This window comes from Neodiprion lecontei, chromosome 5, assembly GCF_021901455.1.
Source record: "Neodiprion lecontei isolate iyNeoLeco1 chromosome 5, iyNeoLeco1.1, whole genome shotgun sequence".
Lineage (NCBI taxonomy): Eukaryota > Metazoa > Arthropoda > Insecta > Hymenoptera > Diprionidae > Neodiprion > Neodiprion lecontei.
Window position 1 is genome coordinate 32,146,283 of NC_060264.1, and position 24,689 is coordinate 32,170,971.

At 34.5% G+C, this 24,689-nt stretch overlaps 3 protein-coding genes across 4 annotated transcripts; 2 read left to right on the forward strand and 1 right to left on the reverse strand.

Moving 5' to 3' along the window:
• The first annotated feature begins 1,559 nt into the window (after nt 1-1,559).
• Nucleotides 1,560-3,889, forward strand: LOC107217158 (cyclin-K). Its single transcript, XM_015654543.2, has 7 exons — nt 1,560-1,778; nt 1,860-1,991; nt 2,090-2,195; nt 2,277-2,334; nt 2,433-2,605; nt 2,711-2,854; nt 2,998-3,889. The coding sequence occupies exons 1-7, from the start codon at nt 1,560-1,562 to the stop codon at nt 3,381-3,383; spliced, it is 1,218 nt and encodes a 405-aa protein (XP_015510029.1). The 3' UTR covers nt 3,384-3,889.
• LOC107217142 lies at nt 2,529-5,494 on the reverse strand. The gene is made up of 6 exons (XM_015654516.2): nt 5,281-5,494; nt 5,092-5,177; nt 4,804-4,967; nt 4,387-4,579; nt 4,111-4,281; nt 2,529-2,636 (listed from the first exon to the last, which is right to left on the reverse strand). The coding sequence occupies exons 1-6, from the start codon at nt 5,358-5,360 to the stop codon at nt 2,596-2,598; spliced, it is 735 nt and encodes a 244-aa protein (XP_015510002.2). The 5' UTR covers nt 5,361-5,494; the 3' UTR covers nt 2,529-2,595.
• A 473-nt stretch (nt 5,495-5,967) lies between these two features.
• LOC107217149 (DAZ-associated protein 2) lies at nt 5,968-23,905 on the forward strand. 2 transcript variants are annotated; one of them, XM_015654527.2, is made up of 5 exons: nt 5,969-6,166; nt 19,133-19,201; nt 19,975-20,078; nt 20,162-20,326; nt 20,569-23,905. In XM_015654527.2, the coding sequence occupies exons 1-5, from the start codon at nt 6,151-6,153 to the stop codon at nt 20,746-20,748; spliced, it is 534 nt and encodes a 177-aa protein (XP_015510013.1). In that variant the 5' UTR covers nt 5,969-6,150; the 3' UTR covers nt 20,749-23,905. The 2 variants fall into 2 exon arrangements, with proteins under 2 accessions (XP_046596813.1, XP_015510013.1); XM_046740857.1 differs by lacking the exon at nt 19,133-19,201 and having other exon boundaries at nt 5,968-6,166.
• Nucleotides 23,906-24,689: the final 784 nt, after the last annotated feature.

Below are 24,689 nucleotides of genomic sequence, written 5' to 3' on the forward strand. Positions count from 1 at the left end.
TGACCATATCCTCACACGTGTCGGTAAATAGATTTTTGTTCCTTCTATCACCACAAATTCCTCACAAGGTTGGCTCTCTCATCTAAGTTTATATCTCTGGGATAGTACTGCACTCTACACATAGAATTATAAAGATAGACTAAGCGCTCCTGTACGAGGCACTGACAATTACATATAAAGGACAGAGATATACCGGGAGGACTGCTCTTTCTTTTCAATCGGCGTCATGGTGGGAGACAACGGAACAGTGGAAGTGGAACAGCTATAGATACAGGCGCATAATTTCACCTCATCCCCTCTACCGCCTCGATCCGCGCCACAAATATCGTCAGGGAGAGAAAAGGAGTACTCCCGGCATATTTCTGTCCTTTAAATGTTTGATTCAAGCAGCTCATAAGAGCGCTCAGTCTATCTTTATAAGTCTATGACTTTACACGGCGGCTGCACCGAAAACCTTCAATGCCAGCCAATACTAGAACGTTGACTGAAAATCACTGATCTCTACTATAGGCAGAGATCAGTGCTGAAAATATCCTCAGTCAACGCTTCGTGATAATATTGTATAGGGGCAAGACCGTGGTCGCGGCCAATTCGTAGTAGACTGGTAATGCCACCGCCATCTTATATTTTGTTACATTTCACAACTACCAGTTGATTCATGGCGTTCGCTCTTATAGCTTTGATATAAAGTGGTTTAAAGTGTTTGTAAGCAAATATGTCCAGAAAAGCAAACTGCTATGTATTAAATTGTTCTACCGTAACATCTGTACGGCATAGGTTTCCAAAAAATGTAAGAGATGTATTTCTTACATGGAAACATCGTGCTCAACACCCGAGTTTTAGCGAACTTAGCGCAAACATATTATGTGTAAGACATCAAATATAAACTAGTCTAATTGAATCATCTATTTAATCACCCACCTTTTAGTAATAATTTTATAATACGTGAAAAAGTATTCCTTACTCTAAATTCGATTTTGCCGCTACCAATTCCCTATTAGTCTCGTTAGTACCGATTGCAACCATGGCAAGGTGAGTGGCGCTGCCTACAGGAAAACTTGTCCCCCACCTCGGAGGACTGCAGATACGCTTCTATAGTTCTATTTAGAATTGTGGTTCCAGCGTAAGTAGTTTATTTTCCACTATTTACAATTGTTCGCGTTAAGTGGTTCAAATAATGAGTGTATATGTTAGTTTAACGCGTAATTTTGAAGCACAGAATTTACGAAGAATAGCCAATAAATACTTTTGCTGATATTGATTAAAAAATTCAAAATGTGATTGTTCTGATTATGGTGAACTATTCTAACCTGCAAGATAGGCGCAAAGCCTGACTTAACCCGTATGTGTTCAGAATCTGAAACCCATTAGCCTTCGGTAATCATGTTTCGCAAGTGAATCGCATTCAAATATATTTTGAAAATATTCTCAAACAGTCCGAAATCTTTAACTAAGTATTAAAGGGCAGTCAGTCAAACTTTGATAAGTGTAATTTCGTTCAAAGTTTTCTTGAATGAACACAAAGAAAATATCTTTATAAACTTATATAGACATTCAAAATGCCGTGCTGGTACTACGAGAAAAAAGAGCTCCGCAATACACCATCGATTCAGGATGGTATCGACTACGAGACAGAGTGTCGATACCGCAAGGAAGGCGCTAGGTTCATTATTGACACTGGAACGAAGATGGACCTTGGATATAACACTATGGCGACCGGTGTTGTGTACTTTCACAGATTCTACATGTTTCACTCGTTTAAGAATTTTCCTAGATATGTAAGTGCATATTCAAACTGCTTTAGATTTAGATTTACTCTATGCACAGATTCATATTTAATTCTTCATTATCTTACACAGGTCACAGCCTGTTGTTGCTTATTTCTTGCCGGAAAGGTTGAAGAAACACCTAAAAAATGCAAAGACATTATAAAAACTGCTAAGACGTTACTTAGCGATCAAAAGTTTCTGACTTTTGGAGAAGATCCAAAGGTGCGTGATTTTCAAGCCTTGAATTGATTTGTAGATGGCAATTTATTCAATTTGTTATTTTGAAACTTTACCAACATTTATTTTTATTGTATTTGCAGGAGGAAGTGATGACACTGGAAAGGATTCTTTTACAAACAATTAAATTCGACTTGCAAGTCGAACACCCGTATAGCTACCTATTGAAATATGCAAAGTGTCTGAAAGGCACGTGTTTTCTACATGCGATATCGATATAAAATTTTTATCGCTATCTAATCACAGCTATTATTCTTCTCGACTTTTCAGGTGATAAGAACAAACTACAAAAAATGGTGCAAATGGCGTGGACGTTTGTAAATGACAGGTGTAACTTCAACAATTTTCACTTTAATTTTTCCTGAAAACTTTCATATTAATTGATTATTTAGCTTTAACATATTTTCTTGCACTTTACCGTTACAGCCTCTGTACTACACTCTCCTTGCAATGGGAACCGGAAATCATAGCCGTTGCTCTCATGTACCTTGCTGGTAAATTGAGCAAATTCGAAGTTGTCGACTGGAACGGAAGGCTCCCGAAGCATCTCAGATGGTGGGACATGTTCGTCGAAGACGTGACCATGGATTTACTTGAAGGTTCGAAGATGATTGTAGTATAGGTCTATAACTGCAAACATCCATAACATAACAACTGTTACAGGCTCCAACATGTTTGCTTAAAATCAATCTTGTCAATTACAGATATTTGCCATCAAGTTTTAGACCTATACTCGCAAGCAAACAATGCGAAGGCACCGGATTCTCCGCCGCTTGTGTCGACTCATGAAGGAAATAGAGAATGGGCCACAATACCCACTGCTAACGACGTTGCCGCTAGTGCTCCAGGTATATCCTAACATATTTTATCATTCAATTATAATTTTCGAACAAACCGAATATTAAATCTTACACGGCAAAGCTATTGTTCAATACTATTTCAAATGAAAGAAAATTTGTCAAACGTTTGTTAATAATTATCTTATTTACAGCAACACCGAATAAAATTTCAAAAATTGAAGTTACCTCCAGTACCGTAAACGGCTCCTCAAACGCGGATGCTACCGATGGTTCAAAGCCAGTTGAAATACCGGCTCACTTTCCTCCGTACCCCGCTACTTTTACACCATCTTCGACGGCCTATCCCCCTGTATTCCCGCCGACAAATATTTCCGTTCCACCGCCGTCCGTCACGACGATTAATCACATCGTTTCGGCTATGCATCCCTTCAATTCATCAGGTGCAATTCGACCGTCAGCACCAGCTCTCGCTCCACCCACGTTCCAACCCTTTCCATACCCTGCAGCGACAACATATTTTCAACCTGGGAACCCAGCACCACCATCTACGACACAGAGAGCTTATTACCCGCCCTAACAGACCGACGATTCCTAGGTTTACGATGTAGAATTACGGTTAGGTTTATGCAAATTGTGAACTTTGTACCGGAATCCCATGTTGATGTTGTTATGTACTCGTTTTCCGGTCATGCATGAAATTCATTTTGTAAAAAATTGCTAGCAATTTATTATTGATTCATAAATCAATATCTAGGTAAAAAGAATATACTAAATGATATCATAGATGAAGAAAAGCGTGGCATTAAGCAAGCGATATTGCTAAATTTAAGCAATAGTGACAGGTACGAAAAACCGTCTCTCCTACTACAGTCGACCATTATCTCTTATCAATAGTAGTTTCATTTCTTTACAATAGATCAAATACATTTGATTTTCAATCGCTTCGGATACAGCTGTATGGAAATTTTTTATAAATACTATAAATCAGTAAATTACAATTAAATACATATGTAAAATAATCGCCAAGGTGTTGATCATTTTCACAAAGTGTACAATATCATATTAAAAATTCAGGAATATCAATTGCTATTATTGATAATAAAAGTGAGATATGTACCAACAAAATATTGACATGTCAACAATCTCTAACTTCAATCCAATCTCAAGATGTCCCGCTTCTGAGAGTCCAAGCAAGTATAAAATTATTCGAATCACAAGAAAATGAGGTACGGAAATAATAATTTTTATTACAAAGTTTATCAAAGAAGGCACAAACGACATTATGATCTACATGTACAAATTACCTCTGCTGCTAAAACTACTCTGCTTGAAGACTGGATCGTGTAATAGACTACCTGGAATGGCAGCAAACAATTTCACCAAGGGCATAGCTGTCTCCGAATCGAGTAGAAACTCTTCCACGTAAAGTACGTACAGCACAGCAGAGAGTTCGAATATTTCAGCATACGACATTACTGGAATGTGAATAATTTTATCGGTTGAGGAAAATGAATTTTCCCACACGGAACTGATGGCAAAAAACGGTTGGCCATTTAAGATATAATATTACAAATACAAACCTCCAGCTGCAATTCCATGAACTATATTGGGTTGTTTGACACGTTCGACGTCATTCAACGGCGATTTACCGCTTTTGGTGGACAGCGATTGGAGAAAAGACGGCAAAATCGGCGCGACGTCTGATTTGTACGACGAAACGTGCTGGCATGTGAGAGTTATTATCTTCTCGGCGTTCAGCAGAAAATCTGTCAACTGAAAAACACAATTTGAAATTATCGCGCGCAATCGCAGTACGATTTTTTTTCAATCATTCAAATTCCGAACTATCTTGAGAAAGTCGATTGCATGTTTCCCGAATTAACGGTCAATTTTCGAACATCATGAAGTCACTGAGTAATAACGATCACGATATTATCAGTACGAACAATTTTAAGCAGATTGCAGACAATGAAATAAATTGAATACAATTCAGTTACCGTCGCAATAAATTCGGTCGAGTGTTTCGCGTCCAGATCCGGACTGACGAGACAGGTGTACAAATCGTTGTTGATTTTATAAATATTCGATGCTTTGAATCTTCCATGCTCTATAATGCATATTTCGTTCTCGCCTCTGCCGAGGCTGCACATTCTCGTGAAGTCTGAAACAGAAACCTCGATTACGATGGTTTCGAAAAAATACTCTTCTTTCCCATTAGAGTACTGCAGAGCGGTAATTCTATTACAATGATACTAAAATCCATAGATCCTACAAAGTTAGAATACCAGATACGACGCTTCCTTCGACAATAAGGAAAGTCTTTATCGACGACGGCATCACGTTGTCTCCGGACCATCGTAGTTGATACTGGCTATAAAATAGATAGATATTTCATGTCTTTGCTGAACGTTCAGTCTAATCAATGGACACTTTCTTTAGCGTTGAATAGTTTAAAATCGACTACGGATAATTACAATTGCGAAGCATCGAGCTCGTCGTCGTCCCAAAAGGCTCGTGATTCCGGCTCAACAATTTCACCGAAAATTTGAGCCATGATTTTTGATATGTGTAATACTTGACGATGAACAAGAGAAACGTAACCTCACTTTTCTCCACTCAAATTAACAGCAAATGCATGATACAGCTGTTTCTAAGCGAGCCGTACGGCAGCGTCGGAGGGCGCAACAATGAGCAACGCGCGCAGAACTGAATTCAAACGATTCGATTTGCCCGCGAATAATTCTACAAATTTCATCGTCAGAATATGTATAAATAAAAACAAAAATCTCAGAAGGATATGCACTAAAATACAGTATTATTATATTACAGTGAGATTACGTACTAAATTTTACCTGAAAATAAAATACGAACGAATTATTTCAAGGCAAATTGATGAAATATGATTTCTTTCAATTTAACCTAAAGACACAAAATGGCAAAGTATTATTTTCTCATTGATATGGGTGTGCGAAAATAGGGAGACAGAAGTTCTTTGTTAATTTAAATACCATTTTAAGCTCTAATTAAAGACAAATCGTAAAGAACGAAAAACTTTGGAACTACGATAGTTAGACGATATTTGATAGGCGCAAAAGTTAGACGCTAGCCGGTAGCACAGAGTCGCCAATCTATACATCTTGGGTAGAGTGCGAGGCAGTTGGTTCGTTGAAGTCGTAGTCCGTCCGTCAGGTGGAGTAGCGCGTGTGTCTCAAGTGTCAAGTGTCAAGCAGCCATATTCTCGTATTCTAAACTCGAAACACAAGTAGAAATATTTGGTGATTTTAACGAAAATAATTATTAGATTGAATAAATAATCCGTGCGCAAAAATACCGTTTGAGCAATAATGACTGACAAAAAAGGTAATTATCCAGCAAAATATCACTATAATATCGAATGAAATTACCTCACGATTATTACGTTTTCAACAATATTATAATATACGAGAAGAAATAGAGAGAAAAAGAGAGATGAGATAGATAGGGAATATTTTCGATGTGATCTAAAAAAATAGAGAAAGAGAGAGAAAGAGAGAAAGAGACAGAGAGGAAAAAAAAGGAACGTTCGAAAATTAGGTGAAAAGTAGACGCGACAAACGGAAGAGAATCGTTGAAAATTAGCGAGCCTAACGCACGTCCATTCCTCTCCAAGGATAATTAACGTACTCGGTGTAAGTAATGAGCGATTGTTAGGTGCGGAAAATCCGCTCAATACTGAAGCAATCGAATCCCGCTCGGTAAATATCAATCGTATTCGGATCGGGCTTACGCGTATCGATTGAGCGTGTCATAAAAACCGCGTCCGGAACGAATCGGGATGCAGCATAAATTCGTTCGAAAAACTTGCAATGCACATCCCACCAAGTAGATCAATACTCCGGCCGACCTACCGACGACGCGATTCTAGTGTGTAGGAATATACAAAATGGCCACCGGCCTTGGAGAGAACCTGGATAGAAATTAAATGTACCCACGTATACCCCGCATCTCTTTTATGAGTTATGATTCGCGGAGGAACGTCTTTCGCTCAGTTTCTACGCGATCGTTATTTCACAATATCCGTAAAACATGTCCACAAATCGAACGGTCGAGTGAAAACTTTACGCTGATATTATGTTGCCTAGCTTCCAAGCTCAATATCATCATTAAATACATGTAAAACAAGCGTTGCGCTTTTGTCTGACGAAATGGAACAAAAATACGAATTACACATCTTGTTTCATTACGCTTGAAGAGTTTTATCATGAAAATGGAATTAAAAAAAAAAAAGATAAAAAAAAAAAATAAAAATAAATCGGGTATTCTGTATGCTAAATTGGAACCTCGGATATTGTTTACGAATATGTTTGATTGTGTTTAGTTCCGGTCCGCAGAAACGTATTCTTGATTTTCGTATGTTTCACTTATTTTAAGAATTCTCAAAGTCGCGCGGCCATTGGAAAATGTCTGTTTTTTGTCAAACGGTGTTTCTCTGTATCCAAGAATTCGTAACTTAGGGACTACATTCTCTATATCCGTAATATATCCTGAGTTAAGAATTATTTCATTATAATCGTTGATGGCAAAAAAAATTTGGTTTTTTGTAACGTCCGTAACTCTGAAATTTCTGAAAATAATACTGAAAAATATCAATGACGATAAATTGTTCTCTACATACGAGCCAAACGACCTTAGAACGGTTTTCACGATATTCGCGTAACGACTTACGGTCCAAAATATGGCTGATGGTAGCATGAAATATTTCACCGCAACGTCGAGCGAGAAAACGTTCCCACAATTCTGCGCAATCGGTCGTTATCTCGGCATTTTTCATCCCGCCGGTGTCTCATGCAATTTAAAATTATTATAGGGACAACCGAAGTATCTTCACACTCAATAATGATTGAATAAATGATGTTTTAACACTCGAAAGCCTTTGAATTGATAATAATTGTAACTAGAATACAGATTCCTTAGTTGTATTCCGATTGCCGAATCTTTAATTGAAACGTCTGGTGTGGTTTCTTTACAGTTTGAAAAAAAAAAAAATTATAATAAAACCACTCTCAACAAGATGCATGGTTAACATCTTCGTTACGAAATTTAATTTCACCCAAGAGAAGAAGAAACAAATCGGTGTGAAAGTCATGACAAATGACTCCCGGGAGTAAGTTGAGGTCGATCTTTTTTTTTTTTTTTTTTTATGAATTTTCAGGTACCTACCTACCGCCGGATATTTCAACGGAGTTCGGTTCGTCTCTCCTAGCAATACTTTTCGTCCTGAGGAAAAGGTCCTATAGGGTATGCCTGGCGTTTTCTTTTTTTTCTTCTATTGTTTTACGGTTTTTTGCATCCATACTTTCATTTAAACCGTGTGATCGTTAGACGTTCAGCGAAAGGAAAGTAAAAAGTCAGCTTTTCCCATATCCTTCTTAAAGAATGCAATTGAAGAAAAGGACGGGATAGTGTACAATTTTGTGAAAAAACTGTAAAGAATGACCATCAGTCGGTATTCGATATTTCAAAGCGCTGCAAGCTCAGACTTGGAGAGAAAAGAAAAGAAGCTCAATTCATAAAACCGAAAAACGCGTGCAACGAAATATTTTTATTAGACACAAATCAAACAGAGCGAATTCCTTGGTTCGTTAAACTTACGCAGCTTCTTGACAAGGTGAAAGAAAAAAAAAAGATGGCAATCGTAATCGATTCTCTTCGCGAGATGTTCAACTTTATTAGCTAGCTGAAGAAAAATAACTGCCACGGAGTACCGTTGAATCATCGTTTATGTCATCTTATAAGGTCGAATGAGGGTGTGACTCGAATTAGTTCTGATTTCAATATATTCCAATGAAAATTAACCCAATTTGCATATCCTTCTGACGTTCTGTATTCGTACATTACAGTTCGTTAACCTTCAACGGAAGGAAAGTGACTAATAAAACTCTATGCAAATTCCACTCGACAGTTTAACGATAATCCTACTTGATGATTAGGTGATAATTTTACTTAACAGTTAAACGATGATAATTGATTTGACTCGATGTCACGACGAATATTAAAAAAATCGAATACATGTGCGTATCGACATTTTTACCCATCTGGAATTGGTACCGAAAGCTTGAATAAAAAAAAAAAAAAAAAAAAAAAAAACAAGAACAAACAATTACACTCTTCTTAGCTGCGATTAATTATCGAGCGGATTATATTTTTTCGGGCACACCCTTGTATCTTACCGTGAATAAATCAGCGTCTAAAGTTTCGTGATAAAAATATATATATATATATATACACACACACGTACAATTTGGCATTTAAAATTACCTCGAGATTACGTGTACAGATATATAGCACTGATTGATAGCCAATTCGAGTATTGCGATATCGATAAATCAGCGTTCATAATTCGACACGCGGAAGTCCCGGGGCGTTTTTTTTTTTTTTTCTTGTTATAAACGTAAGTACGATATTTCAGCGCGCGAAACGTCGCCGAAACAGAAAGCGAACGAACGAACGAAATAACAAGCGACGACAAAAAAAAAAAAATAAAAAATATATCTTCAAAAAAAGGAAAAGAAGAGAATACGTGTATACAACGCGAATGATTACCGTGAAAACGAATTCGACGACGAAAAACGAGAACCGAAAAAAATATAATTAATGTAAAAACAACAAGGAACGGAAAAAAAATGAAAAAAAAAAAAAAAATGAAAAAAAAAAAACAAACGAAGACGGGTTAGTGCTGGTGGTTATCGTCTCAAAGTGTGAGGATATAGAGGCCAAGGTTGTGCAGGGTGTCGATGTGTTTGCAGCGGATTGATCCAAGTCAGTAGGTGGAGCCAACGAGCGAGCGACGCAAGTCCAGACTAAGCCACGTATCTACCTAAACCTTCTCTATATATTATATATATATATATATTAAATTAACTCACTACATGTCTATGTGCCTATTAGTGTCTATGCATATATCTGTATGTATATGTATATATTATATAGTACACACGTGTACGTATGTATAATCTATATATATATTAACGCATTATATCGATCGCCACCCTGTACGTGCGAGGATCGCTGGGAAAAATTGATAATAAAGTAAAGTAAATAAATGAACAAATAATTCGTAAGTCTGTTTTCAATAAGCATGGATCTTAACGTTAATTCGGTACCTGCGCCTTTTGCTTCACACGCGCATACGTAAATTTTCAATTACAATAGACGAAACGTAATATTGTTGTCTTTCCTACGTTTTTTTTTTTTTTATTTTTATTTTTTTCCAGCTTATTGAAACGTGCGTGTATTATAGGAAGAAAATGTAATAATTATCGATTCGATATTGATTGTATCACAAAACGTCCGAACTTCAGGGTGACGGGATATACATACATGTACGTATACATACATTGCCATATATATGATATATCTACATCAGACCTGTCCTTAATAAGGGCAAAATCGAATTTTAATGGTCTTACCCCCATACTTTTTCCCATAAGAAAAGCATCGGTTTTTCGGGATTTTTAATCGTTTTTTTACCGCTGCCGTAAAATTATCAGCTAAAAAATCGCAAATTCTCAGAAAATGTTGACAGTTGTGTTATCCTTTTGTCCAATTTTTTGGAATTCGATGCAAGCATTTTTGGACTAGATCGATCACATCTTTATTCTCTAAAAACGCGGAAAAGAGTCGATCGATCTAGCCCAAAAATGCTTGTATCGAATTTCAAAAAAATTTGACGAAAAGGTAACATAACTGTCAATATTCTCTGAGAATTTGCGATTTTTTAGCTGATAATTACGGCAGCGGTAAAAAAAAAACGATTAAAAATCCCGAAAAACCAATGCTTTTCTTATGGGAAAGGCTTCTTAGGCTTGGGTAAATATGGAGGGAAAATTTTTAAAAAATTCGTACATTTTTTTTGAATTATTTCGAACCAATTTGGGGGGTAAGACGATTAAAATTCGATTTTGCCCTTCTTAAGGACAGGTCTAATCTACATATATATATAATATATGTATATATATATCTGAGCGTAATAAAACAGAATAACCGTATACCACCTGATATATAATATTAGGTAATGGAAAAATCGTGTACAGCAATTTCTGAACGGTTTGGATTTTATTTTATTTTATTTTTTTTTTTTTTTTGTCATTCTTCTCCTCTCGAATCGAAATCATATGTACGATATACAAACAATGCGTATTTTTATTACGCTCTAGGCATATGTATACACATTCCTATGTATAGATACATATACATACATATATATATGTGTATGCATACATACGCACGCCCACACTTATAATATATAACGCCCGCGTACGCTGAGAGTCGAAAGGGTTGATCGTTTCTGGTGGAATATAAGAAAACAAAAAATATATATGTGTATATATATATATATATATATATATAAGGACGAGATTACACGTCCGTTTTTACACGCGTGTAAATTAAACGTCGATTCTTTGCGTACGCGCGTTGTTATTAATATTATTATTATTATATTATTATTATTATTATTATTATTATTATTATTATTATTAAATACGTACCAGAATGTATATCTTTACATTACTATATATGTATATATATGTATACATACATACATATATATAAATATAAATATGCACACAAGTATATATATATATGTATATATATATATATATTTGCATATATATAAAGTAAGTGATTTTTTTTTTCCTACGGCTGATTAATTTACAACCGAAATTTCGAACGATTAATTTTATTATACATGTAATACATATGTATAAAACCGACAATTTTCTTCTCAGTACTCTGTTACTGTATATGGGAAGAAAGAAAAAAGTAAGAGAAAAAAAATTTCTCGACGGGCTGGTTCAATTGTCGTGTGGTTGTGGCCGATGAAGGAAAAGGAAAAAAAAAAAAAAAAACACTTACTATGTATTATCGATACGCCGAAATTGGTATTACCTGTATACCGAAGCCATAACGATAACGATGACGATGACGATAATGATGATGATGACGATGATGACGATGATGATGATGCATGGCTACAGATATATTATCGATTTCGACGTATCGTTAAAAAGTTGTACTGAGATTGTGGTATTGGTTGTTTGCTTAGAAAAAGATTATTATTTATTTATTTTATTTTTATTTTTTTATTTTTTTTTTTCACATATTTATTTATTTTTATTTCGAAGGCTGTATCCGTGACCCGGCGAAACGAAACTTGACAATAAAAATATACCGCTCTGAAAACAATATCAATATCGCGAATATAAATGTTCGTATACGACAGTATTGCAGCAGTTTCTGAATTTGTGTCTGATAATTATTGGACCAAAATTTTACCGGGACACAGTATTACGCCGGAGAGAGGGACGAAAATATAATGTAAAAGCTCGACTTTAACAACGTTTCTTTTCTCCATCGAAGTAGCTCACTTTTAACACTATAGTGCATGACGCTTTTATTCTTGATTACAAGTTTTTGTATATAACCAATTAAGGATACCTTGTACTAAACGTACGGGGAGAAAAGAAAAAAAAAAAAAAAAAAAAAAAGGTTCTCAAATTTTTACAATATTTTGAAACAATTCGAAAATATAACAGAAGAAACTTGTAGTCAATATTGCATGATTCAAATATAACTAGCATATATATATACACACATATATGTATATGTATATATATATATATATATATATATATATATATATATATGCATGTATGTATATTAATTGCAATAAATAGTATTTTGTTCTTTCGAGATTGTTTACTACATAAACAATATAGGTATAATTCGTTACACGCGAACCGTAGTTACGAAAAAAAAAAAAAAAAAAAAAAACATTGTTCTAGTCTTTCTCATAGCCTTTGGTCATTGTATAATAATAATAGTAAAAAGATACATTTACGTGCATTTTATGCATATATATATATATGTATATATGTATACGTATACAACGAATTATATATGTATGTATGCACTTGTATGCATGTATGGAAAAATTAACGGTGATCGAATTTAATTGAAAATCGAAAAGTGAACGAAAAGAAAAACAAAAACATTGATAACGGTCGTAAAATCCGTCGCGTATTGAGAGAATATTGCAAACCGATGCTAACGAAGTTTTAAACAAATTATGTCTACCATGCATTAAAGTATTTTCGGTACGTAATTCGATTTCCTTTTCTTGTCTTTTAGATTATTATTGTATGAAGATATTATTATTTTGTTTCCATAAGCTGCATGATATGCATAGTTTTTATGGTAATTAATATTACTACATATATAAAATGATTATCTCTGCGCTCATACGCCTTATTATTTTAGTCTTCGTTCTCGCGTATTTATTGTATATACATAACGTGTATACAAGAATTCGTATTGTGTTGTTTAAATATTTTTTTTAACAACAAATGAATCCGGTGAAGGCGACGAGGCATCTGTGCGCATGGTTGATCAACGCATGTCGATTATAGAAGTATTTTATCACGTTTTTTTAAAAAAAAAAAACGTCGAGCACCCCTTTTAAGAATTTAAAGAAAAATATTAATTACGCTTGTTCTTTTTCTAATTTTTTTTTTTTTTCTTCTCTCTTCACATCCAACTTACGGAGCCGCAATATTCATTCGAGTCCTTTTCAGCGTTCTTCCGTTCGATTTCACGCGGTCAAAGAGACGAGCGAAAAGAAAAAAAAAAAAAAAAAACCGCGAAAAACTCTCTTAAAAATTTGTACAAAGTTTACAACAGTTGGAGAAAAATGAAGAGAGAAAAAAAAAAGAAGGAAAAGAACGACGCTGTTTGCTGTTTGCTGTTTACTGAATTGTTTTTGATTGCATGGTCTTTTTTAAGAAATTTTCATTTGTCTTGCGGAATGATACATCTATCTATTTAAATATTTATAGGAATTAATCCCTCCGTCGTCACCTTTTCAACGATATTTCGTTTATCTCGCTTCTTTACCCAGTCGAGTAGATGGAACGAAAAATTTTCTCGTGTTATTTTCATATCTTTTCACAGCCACGAATTAAATATAAAATATAAAAAATAATGCCAGCCTACGTGCATGCGGTAAGAAAAATGATAAACCAGATTGCACGCGAAAGGTGCAGACGAAGGTTTCTTTTCTAATGCTATATTTATATTACGTGTATACATCGCACGTTGTTGCTGCATGTCTATTTGTTTTTTCCTATAGGTGAAAACAAAAGATGCACCCATAAAGTTTATACCTATATGTATATTCTCTGCAGTTAATAGTGAGCTTAATAAAAATAATGATGTTTCGTGGGCCCGAAGCGAAAGTAAAGAAAAGTATAAAAGAAACGTGACAAACGGGTAATGAACGTGAAAGAAAAAAGTAACGAGAAAAAAAAAAAAATTTACCAATTTTTGCACAGACTAGAAAAAAATTTAACAAACAGTTGTCAAATTTTCAACCGCGCCGAAGCATAGCTGAGGTTTGTTATTTTTTCTTTACATATTTTTCTTCAGCTTTGACGCACGGAGCATCATTGTTATAAACGTTAATTACATACATCATATAGTAAAAATGTACATTCGAGTGAACTTATACCACTTAGCTTTTTTGTAAAAATAATATATACATATGTTTTTTTGGGTTGATATTTTTCATTTGTTTTTTCATATATTGTTTTCATTTTTTATTATACATAACGTGCAATCGTCTTGCGGTTTATAAGGCCGCTTTTCCTAAACGCGTTGAATTCGGAAGTTTGCGGTATTTCGTTTATCGAAAAAAAATCTCCCGACGATTCCGCGATCGGCCTTATAACGTGAGACGAGTGTACAGCTACGATGCGAACTTGAAAATACCGCACGATTCGTTTGCCCCGTAGAATTCAGAATCGGAAATGGATTTTTTTACTCACATAGGAAGCGGTGAAACTCAGCAGATTGACCGTCCGACTGCGCATGCGCGAGTTTTGTCAGGTTTTCATGCAGGCTGGCCACCTCAAGCTTTCAGCTGTAAAATTCGACTTATAAAGGTTAAGTAGGTGATACGATTTTGTTTTTAGTTGAAGCAGGTCTCAAATAATTGATGTTTAGCGAATAGAGAAGGCTTCGCGAAATTTATAGTCCGGTCAAAATTGGTCCAAATTAAATATATTCGAGATATGGCTCTATTTTCGCGTTCGTGTTTGTTCGTTATTCGACCCTCAGGAACTCTAATCCATAGCCTTATAAAGATAGACTGAGCGCTCCTATAAGAGGCACTGACAATTACATGTAATGGACAGAGATATACCGGGAGTACTGCTCTCTCTTTTCAATCAGCGTCATGGTGGGAGACAACGGAGCAGTGGAAGTGGAACAGCTATAGATATAGGCGCATAATTTCGCCTCATTCTCCTCTACCGCCTCGATCCCCGCCACAAATATCGTCAGAGAGAGAAAGGAGTACTCCCGGCATATTTCTGTCCCTTGAATGTTTGCTTCAAGCGGCTCGTAAGAGCGCTCAGTCTATCTTTATAAGTCTATGCTCTAATCTCGAGTCATTTTTGAGCTGCATAGCCGATATTTCGAGAAACCAGCAAAGTTTGACGTTTTTTGCGTTTTTCTCAAAAACTGTTACCGATAAATGAAAAACGATTTGACCACCGTGTAGAGTGGAAAATTCTACATCGAATTGTGTCCTCATATGTCGGAATCGGAATAAGATTGACAAATTAGGAAAAAAGAAATTATTGCACCAGAATTCCCCAGATACTGTCGATAAGTAGAATTTCTTTTTTCTTCATTTGTTAATCCGATTCCGTTACCGACATATGAGGACACAATTCGATGTAGAATTTTCCGCTCTACACGATGGTCAGGTAATTTTTTATCCATTGATAGCAGTTTTTCAGGAAAATGTAAAAAACCGTTAAATTTTGCTGTACGATCTCCCCTACCAATAGAGTTCAACGATTTTGAGCATGCGCAGTCGGTCACTCAGCCTGATAAGTTTCACTCTTCCAGATTTTCGCGTATAAATTGACCAAACGACGCGATATGCGATAACGTTGGCATCGTAGCTGTACGGCGAGTAAAAAACACATTTACGATTTGATTGAAACGCCTTGCTCGCGGTAAAAGGATTTGAGGAATTACCCAACATGCAACTTGAATGACTTTCTTTTCAATCGTATCGATCATTCAAGTGTAAAGAACTCGACGATATTGATACTCGAAACCTTTTACTAAGTTTGCGCATACGGTTATGGAAAATTTGGTGTGGGCTGACGTCTATATGTTAGAAAATGCTGCTGATGATGATGATAATGATGACGATGATGATGATGATGTTGATGATGATGATGATGATGATGATGATGATGATGATGATGATGATGGTGATGATGATGATGATGATGATGATGATGATAACGTCCAAAAATCTTATACTTTGGCGCCGATCCGTAGCATCTGCGACGTTGCTTTATCGCGTTTGCTACGGCCACGGCGAAGTGTAGAAAAGCAAAAAGAAAAACAAAAAAAAAAAAAAAAAGAAAGAAAGAAAGAATTAAAGAGAGAATTTGGGTGTTTTTGCATTGGTCTAGAGTTTCTTGATTTATACGATCGTTACGATAATGAATGAAGAAAGAAAAAAATAATAATAACAATAATATATGCATAATTTATCTGACAATGAAAATGTTGTAAACAGAGTCAGTAAAAATATATAGTTAGGAACGTGTGTTGTAAGAAAATTAGATTGAATACTGCACAGGTCCCAATTATCATTAAATATATGCACAATTTATTATACGGTAAATAATCGCCAGTTTAGATCGATTTTAGAAAAGACAAAATAAATAAATAAACTAAAGAGCCAAATAAACGAAAAAGAAATCCATAATCAAATAATAAATGACCCGTATGTTTAATGATGTTTGGAATTTATCTAATATATTGGATATATATATATATATATATATATATATATATATATATGCAGAGATTTGTTGTTTGCTGAATCTTGTGGATGTGTGGAAATTTAATATATTATCATTATTATTCATTGTACCACTGTACTTTATTGTATATTTACACACTACTCACAGCTCGAACGTATATAATTATATATTCAGTTAATATATTGTATACTGAATTTAAGAATGTTTTCGGGGCATTAAATAATATATATATTACCTATATAATTGACCTATTAATGCCTATTACTGTATATTATACAACAACGCCGCTATTTTACGGATCGAGAAAAGTTATTGAAAAATAATAAAAAAAATTTCACACCCACGATCGATTGCAATATCTGAGAAAAAAAAGGGGACCATATAAATATACATGTATAAAAATGTGATTTTTTATAATTCAAATATCGATGGTTTCGCGTCGAGATTAAAAAAAAAAATGATTATTATATTCATATAATAAAATGAAATATGTCCTCTGATGTAATGAACTATTGGGCGTTAATGGGTTAAAAAACAATTATATGGCTTGATTTATCATTTTTCACTCGTTTTCGATTTTTTTTTTTTCTTTTTTCTGCCTTTTCTTTGTTCTCGATTGGACTTTCATACACGTTCATTATTATCTTTATAATATAGTTTATAAAAAAAAGAGAGAACCTAATTGCTTCATTTCCGAGTTACAGATTTTTCTTACTTTGAACTCACATTCATTTTTATTCTTCTTCTTTTTCCCTTTCTTTTTTTTTTTGTTTTTTTTTCCGTTTTTTATTTTTAGAAAGAATGTATTTAGCTTATATACTTTGATTGTGTAACGCTAAAATATATAATTGCTTTTGAGATCAGTTTTTATTATATATTATTATTATTATTAAAATATATTATTATAGTATAATTGGTGAAGGTAGGTCGTTGACAATTGTCAAAACTATCTTACTTCGGACGGGGAGATTATGCTGCTGTAATTTATTTAACCTTTATCAAAATGGACGGAAAAAATGAAAAATAATATGAAATAATGTTGAAAAAAAAAAAAAAATCAACAATCAAAAATTAAAAAATAATAAGAAACACATGTTATCTCATTCTCATTTTTGTACTCACACATTTCTTCAACAATGATTTCCCTCTCGAGATGTAAGACGGTTTTAATTCTGCGCATACGTACTTTGAAGCACCATTTCCGTCAGTCAATTCGTTACTCCGAATATATATATAACGGTCATTAATTATCAAGGTTGAAATGAAAATGAGTAAATACCTACAGAAGTTTCTCCGTCACTCACAGAGTAAGGGAATAGAAGGACGGATGCGGGGCGTGGTTTTCTTTTTGTTTTTTCGATTGCGTTCTTTTCGTTTATCATAATAATAAATGATCTCAATTATTTTCCCAGTTTTTTTTTTTTTTTTTGCCCTATACTTTTCCGTCTTGTTCTTTCGTTTTATTTATAACTCCGATTATTATCGTTTCTCATTGTTCATCAGTTTCATTTATATTATATAGTCACTAACTCATTTGAGCTTCAGTTTAGTAATTTAATATATACCAGTGTATGTTACGTGTAAGATATTACATACTTTATTAAACTATAAGGTATATTGCGATTGGACGGTGACTTGGAATTTTTTAAACTCCCTTTTTTTCACGCACTATGAAATTCAAAATGAATCGCGGCTATTCAACAATCATGCGCACGGTCGATTAACAATTTTTCGGATATCACATCGACACGCACATATATACATATACATATACACTCACACACATATATATATATATATAGATATATGAATATGTATATATATATTAATTAATATTCTAAGGTGTGCATGGTAGAAATTACATATACAATATATGTGTATACTGTATAAGTATACGTATATGTTTATGTGTATCCGACAATTGCAATCATCGACGAACAGAAAAATATCATGGATTCGAAAGTGCGGAGTAATAAGGAAAACGAGAAAGTGAAAAGAAGAAGAAAATGAGAAATAAAAAAAAAATAAAAAAACACGTCACCGATCAATAATATACACATGGCTCGAGTCAAGGTAGAATCGGAGGTGGATCGATCGGTTCATCCTATTTTATCAAGAACCGTTTGTCATTCTGTTTAAAACATTAGCGGAAGTATTGTGATTCCAACCCCGGTTTTGTACTGAAACTCGAACCATCCGCAACACGCTAGATATCTGAGTTTGTACATCTTTTTTTTTTTTTTTTTTGTTTTTCTTTCCTGTTTTGTCTTTCTTTGATCGAGTGTCACCGACTTTTGTCTGTACTCGAGAGAAAGAGAGAGGGAGAGAGAGAAAAAAAGAAGAAAAAAAATGCTAAATGCGTGACACATGCCGCAAAAAATATCTTTACATCGTTACAAAGAGCTAAGACTAGAGTTGGATTTGACTTGTGTTTCAGCTTACCCCGTCGCACCTCATCCACCAACCGGCTTCGTGCCAGCGCCAGCTCAGCCTGCTACATATGGCGGTAAGATATCAGCTTTTCACCGAACGTAAACACCAATTTAGTATGTTTAATTGTGTTAGAAGTGGTGCTGTTCGATTAATCGATTAATCGCGTTTTTATATTAATCGCTCTTTCGATTAATCGATTAATCGACGATTTCCGTTAATCGATTTTCCAATTAATCTTAATCGATGGTTTCGATGATTTATCGATTTATTGGAAAAACGATGAATCGAAAAACTCAGTTAATCGATCAGTCGAAGCTGCCGATTAACCGATTAATGGCACAGCACTAGTCAGAAGTGCGCAGAGTTGGCGGTTTTCCGACGAGTGTGAAGCTTGCAGCTTATGCCGCGACTTAGACGAGCGTTGTAATCACGCAACTCGGATATCGCTTATCCGCACGTTTGGTACACGATATTTTTTTCCAACACCTACGAGTGGAAATTTGATTCGAGAAGCAACGAAGGCAACACTGCGCGTAAAATTGGGATTAGGTTAAGTAACTTACGCTCAATGACGCTCAAAGTGCGTAAAATTGAGTCATCCGAAAGTGCGCATGCGCCAAAGAAAGTCCTAGTGTGGAAAACCGAGGACTTCGGTTGTGCGCGGCGCTAATCTCGTTCTACCGTAACGGACGCTTCAGAGGTTTCGAAGATCGAACTTTTCGTGCAGGTGTTGGAAAAATCAACTTTTGCGAACTGAGCAGCGTTTTCATTCGCTTATTTCACTTTCCATCAGGCCCGATAGCCAAATAAAATAATCCTCAGAACTGACGATTACTTTTCGAACAGTTGCAGGAGCCTCGCCGTACGGGGTCTTCCCCAACCAGCCACAGCTCTACGCTACCCAGGGTCCGCCACCGCCAACGTATGATCAAACCCTCACTCATCCCATGGTGAGATTTTCCCCTGAAATTTAACTTGGACTGACAGCTGTACTTCATGATTTCTTCGACGTTACACTTTCACTCTTTTCCAGATGTACCAGCCTATGTATGGTCAAGGCTATCCGGGCGGTTATCTAGCTGGATATCCAGCAGCCTATGGACCACTTCAGTACTATCCTCCGCTAGCTACAGCTGCCGCCTATTATCCAGCAGCTGCGATGCAACCCGCCCCTGTTAGGCCAACGATCATGGTTCCTGTGAGTAATTTGTGGGATGCTTTCATAGTACAACTTTATAAAAAATTATTAGTTATCAAAGATTGTATGTCTAGAAAAATTTATAGGGACACTCCAAAGTTATAAGGTAACACAATAATTATGGTAAAAATTTTCTTCCGGGGGAAAAGCGATTGTCTTATTATTTTTTATATTAGAATTGTTCAATTAATCTCTCGACAAGTTAAAATATAAAGTTACGCTATAAAATACCTTTCGTACAGAACGGATTTGAGGGAGCAAGATTCGACGGAATCTCACAACAAGTATTGCCACCACCACCACCGGGAGTAGCAGCGAATGCAGCGCAGTTAGCTGCCATGGCTGGTCACAGTGTCGCTTTATCGCAAAAGAAAGGTTCGTTCCTTGGAGGTGGAACAGAAGGTGGATATACGTTCTGGTAAACGTACGGCAAACTGAGGGGATTTGGGTAGGGGTGGGAAAAAAAAGGGCGGGGAGGGGAGGGGGGGAGAGTAGTAAAGACACGAGGCGAGACTTAGAAGAAATAATACAGAGACAGCGACGAAAGGAAGAAGAAGAAGAAGAAGAAGAAGAAGAAGAAGAAGAAGAAGGGGGGAAAAATAGAAGAAGAAAATATGACAAAAAAAAAAAACAAAAAAATTCAAAAAAGAATAATTAAAAAAAATATTGACGACAAAAGAATGAAAAAAAAGAAGAGAAGAAATTACAGAAAATGAGAAGAACAACGTCGAGTGAAATAATCGATATTTGTCGCTGCGTGATCTATGTAGGCAATTTAATGATATATAAAATGATGATGATGAAATAAATGAAGATATATTAACGGGTGTTAATTGAGTTGCGTAGCTGACTATGGTTAACGATTGATGAATACAAGTATATCTGTTGGGTGTCGTTAAACGACGCTCCCTGATCACGCGTTATTATATTAATTTAATAATAATGATAATAATTTAAAAGAACAAGACGAAAATAAGCGTAGGTAACAAAGAAAACAAATGAAACGTATGAACGGAAAGAAAAATTCAAAGCAACAAACATTATTTGTCATGTTTGTTTTTTTTTTTTTTTTTTTTTATATTTCATTTCTTCTTTGATCATGTTAAAATTTGCTTCATTTTCTTTTTGGGGCGGAAGAGGTCAAATATAAACGACGTGGCATAGACAATCTTCTAAAACAGAAATAGTTGCAAATTGTATTTCACTTCGTACCTTCGATTTTCGTCGAAACCTTCACTTCTATTCCTGCTGCTGTTGTTCTCACCACCGCTGTCGTTTCTGCTGCTGCCATTGCGAGAGAGAGAGAGAGAGAGAGAGAGTGAGAGAGAGAGAGAGAGAGAGAAAAAAAGAAAGTGAGAAAGAAAATATTTCCTTCACAATAATACTTTTTCACTCATCATGATGCGTTGTATTCGTCATTCCTCTAACAGTTTTGTCATTAATATTAATACGAATACTCCTTATTTGACAAAACACATAGTTGATCCAAGATGTTTTATGCTTCTAAGTTTTCTTGCACACGGACTTTAAAATTAGGCGGTCATACCTGTGAATAGAAAAGAATAAATAAATAAAAAAAAAAAAAAAAAAGGCTTGTTCGAGACAGACTGTGACTAAATGGTGACGATTGTTATGCCCATTGTGAATTTATAACAAGATACTATTTTTTAATAACTGTTTAACACGGGCTGCTCCTGTGCTGTGGGAAATTTCACATTAAATTCTAGTCCAAGGCTCGTCGTGTAATCACCTGTGTAGGGATTTGCATGTTACACACGTGCGAAACTAGGGCGATAGCATTTTACATTTAGAAATAATATCGCCCTGGTATGTAAGATCGAAGCTCAGAGCTTACGATTTTTCGCATACTTCCTTCCCGTATTTGACAAGGTTGTTGTTGTTGTTGTTTTTTTTTTTCCCCCCTTCACACTTCGCGCCTTTTCTTCAAAGTTATCCGTCGCGCTCTTCTCTGATGGTACTTCACTGTTTTAGTTGTTACGTATTGTTGTTTGTTCAATTTCCATAGCAATTTCGTTTCATTGGTTTTTATTTTTATTTTTATTTTTTTTTTTTTTTTACCACTGTTTGTATTTCTATGGAAAAATTGATAAGTTCCGAAAATTGTCAATTTATACAACAAGTACGTGCACGTGTAGACAAAACGTGGTATTGTAAAACGAAAATGAATAGCCAATCTTGTGAGAACTTTCAAAAAAGTAAACAGTCTCGTTTCATAATTGTATGAAATTTCTTTTGGACATTCCTATTGAACGTAGAAGAACAAATTTCAAGCACACTTTCTTCCCCGCACATGACTAGTTTACGATTTCGGCTTTCTCAAGTGTCAAAAAATAATATTAATAATATTAATAATAATAATAATAATAACAATAATGATCACGATAGTAATAATAATTTGATGATAAGTACGTCGTAATTTCTACTGAACAATAATTTTTCAATTATGTAAGATCATTTGTTTCTATTTAGTTTATTTATTTTTTTGTTGCCACGTTTCGTCGTTGTTGCTACTGCTAATGCAGGGATAAACAAAATCGAGCTTTTCAGAAATGATTTTATCGGGCGGCTCGTTTCTTTGTCGATAAAAAGAAGAAAATGGAAAGAAAAAAAAAAATAATAATAATGAAAAACAAAAGAACAAAATTTATAAGAAAAAACGGAAGAGAAAAGAAAAAAAAAAATTTAGCGATAGAAATTAAGTATTGAATGAAAACATCGCGCCACGTGGTGAATTTAAGTATAAAATGCTTATGGAACATCTTAAATGCATGGAGAACAGAAAACAGATTTTAGATAATGACTATCAGTAGGCTCTTTTATAGATTCTTTTTAGGTATATATTGTAATTGTATGTTTAATATTTTATGAAAATTAAAAATTGAGAATCAATTTTCCTCTCGTAAATCATGAGAGTGCGAGTGAGTAAATGAGACATTGAGAGAGAACGAGAGAGAGTGAACACAGATTGAAATGACGACAATTTATCATTAATTAATAATAGTCATAATAATATTAATAATAATAATATCAATAATAATGTTAGAAATAACGTATAATTTATTGATAGGAATTTAGAAAATAGTTATCGACGAGGGAAAAATGTGTGACGATATTGTTTTATAGAACTTTTCTAATCGCCCTGTGCTGTGTATTGATCTTCGATTGATTCGTATTGATCGTAAAAAAAAAAAAAAAAAAAAGAAGAAGAAAAAAAAGGAGAAATACAATCGATCATATTTCCATGCATTTCAAGATACCATACGTGGATGCATTTATAGCTGAACGCTCGTTGAACAATTTTTTACCATTATAAGTTTTGCCGTTTTTCGTTTTCATAAATGTACAAACAAGTTGAAAATGAATTTTATGCGTACAAATGAAAGATTATGATTTTAAAAAGTTGCCGTCTCTGTACTTTGAGACTTACCTCTAAACAATCTTAATCAATAACGTACCGAGGAAAATCGGAAGAAAATAAGGCGAAGAACAAAAAAAAAAAAGAAAGTAAAACGTCCTCACGAAAAGGTTCAACAGTAGTAGAAAAGAAAAAGAGAAAAACGGTGAAAAAAAAATTGCAAAGCGCAAAAAAAAACAAAAAAAAAACAAAGAAAAAAAACAAAACGTTTTCATCAGAGTAACGGATAGTCCGACTATCCCTTTTCTATCGATTCTACTGACATGGTGTTTCATCTGGTGATAGGAAATAATAAATTTCTCTCTCAAAAGTACCTATGATAATAATTATATATAATTATATCTCCAACGAATCTCTGACATTTCGTTCAAATCATCAATTACAACTCTCGCGGGCGTTGAAAATTAACAAATAATAATTTTACTTTTCAATTAGTTACGCGGCAGAAAAATTTTGTTGAAAAACGAAAAATGAAAATAATATGCACTTCGACACGTTTGCAACAACCGCAAGACCTTTCGCTCTACCAGCCATATTATAATGTAAATAAATTATACTGTAATATGATCGTTAGAACGAGGCCATAATGTGAAAAGAGTCTGAGGAAAAACTAGTGATCATGAAAAAAAAAAAAAATACGAAAAAAAAAAAAAAATAACTAAGCTATAGCAATATAAAAATATTACGATGAAAATCTTAGATTAAAACTAAGAATTTATTTACGGTTTATTATTATGTATTATTATTATTAGATATGAATGTTTTTTTTTTTTTTTTTTTTTATTCTCACGCGAAATTATTAATTATAATCTGTCTCTCTATCTCATCTCTCTGTACACATGTATTATTCGTAGTGCAATCGAATTCTCGAATAGTACTTTGAAGGATTATGAAGATGAGAAAAAAAAAAAAAAAATGAAGAAGAAG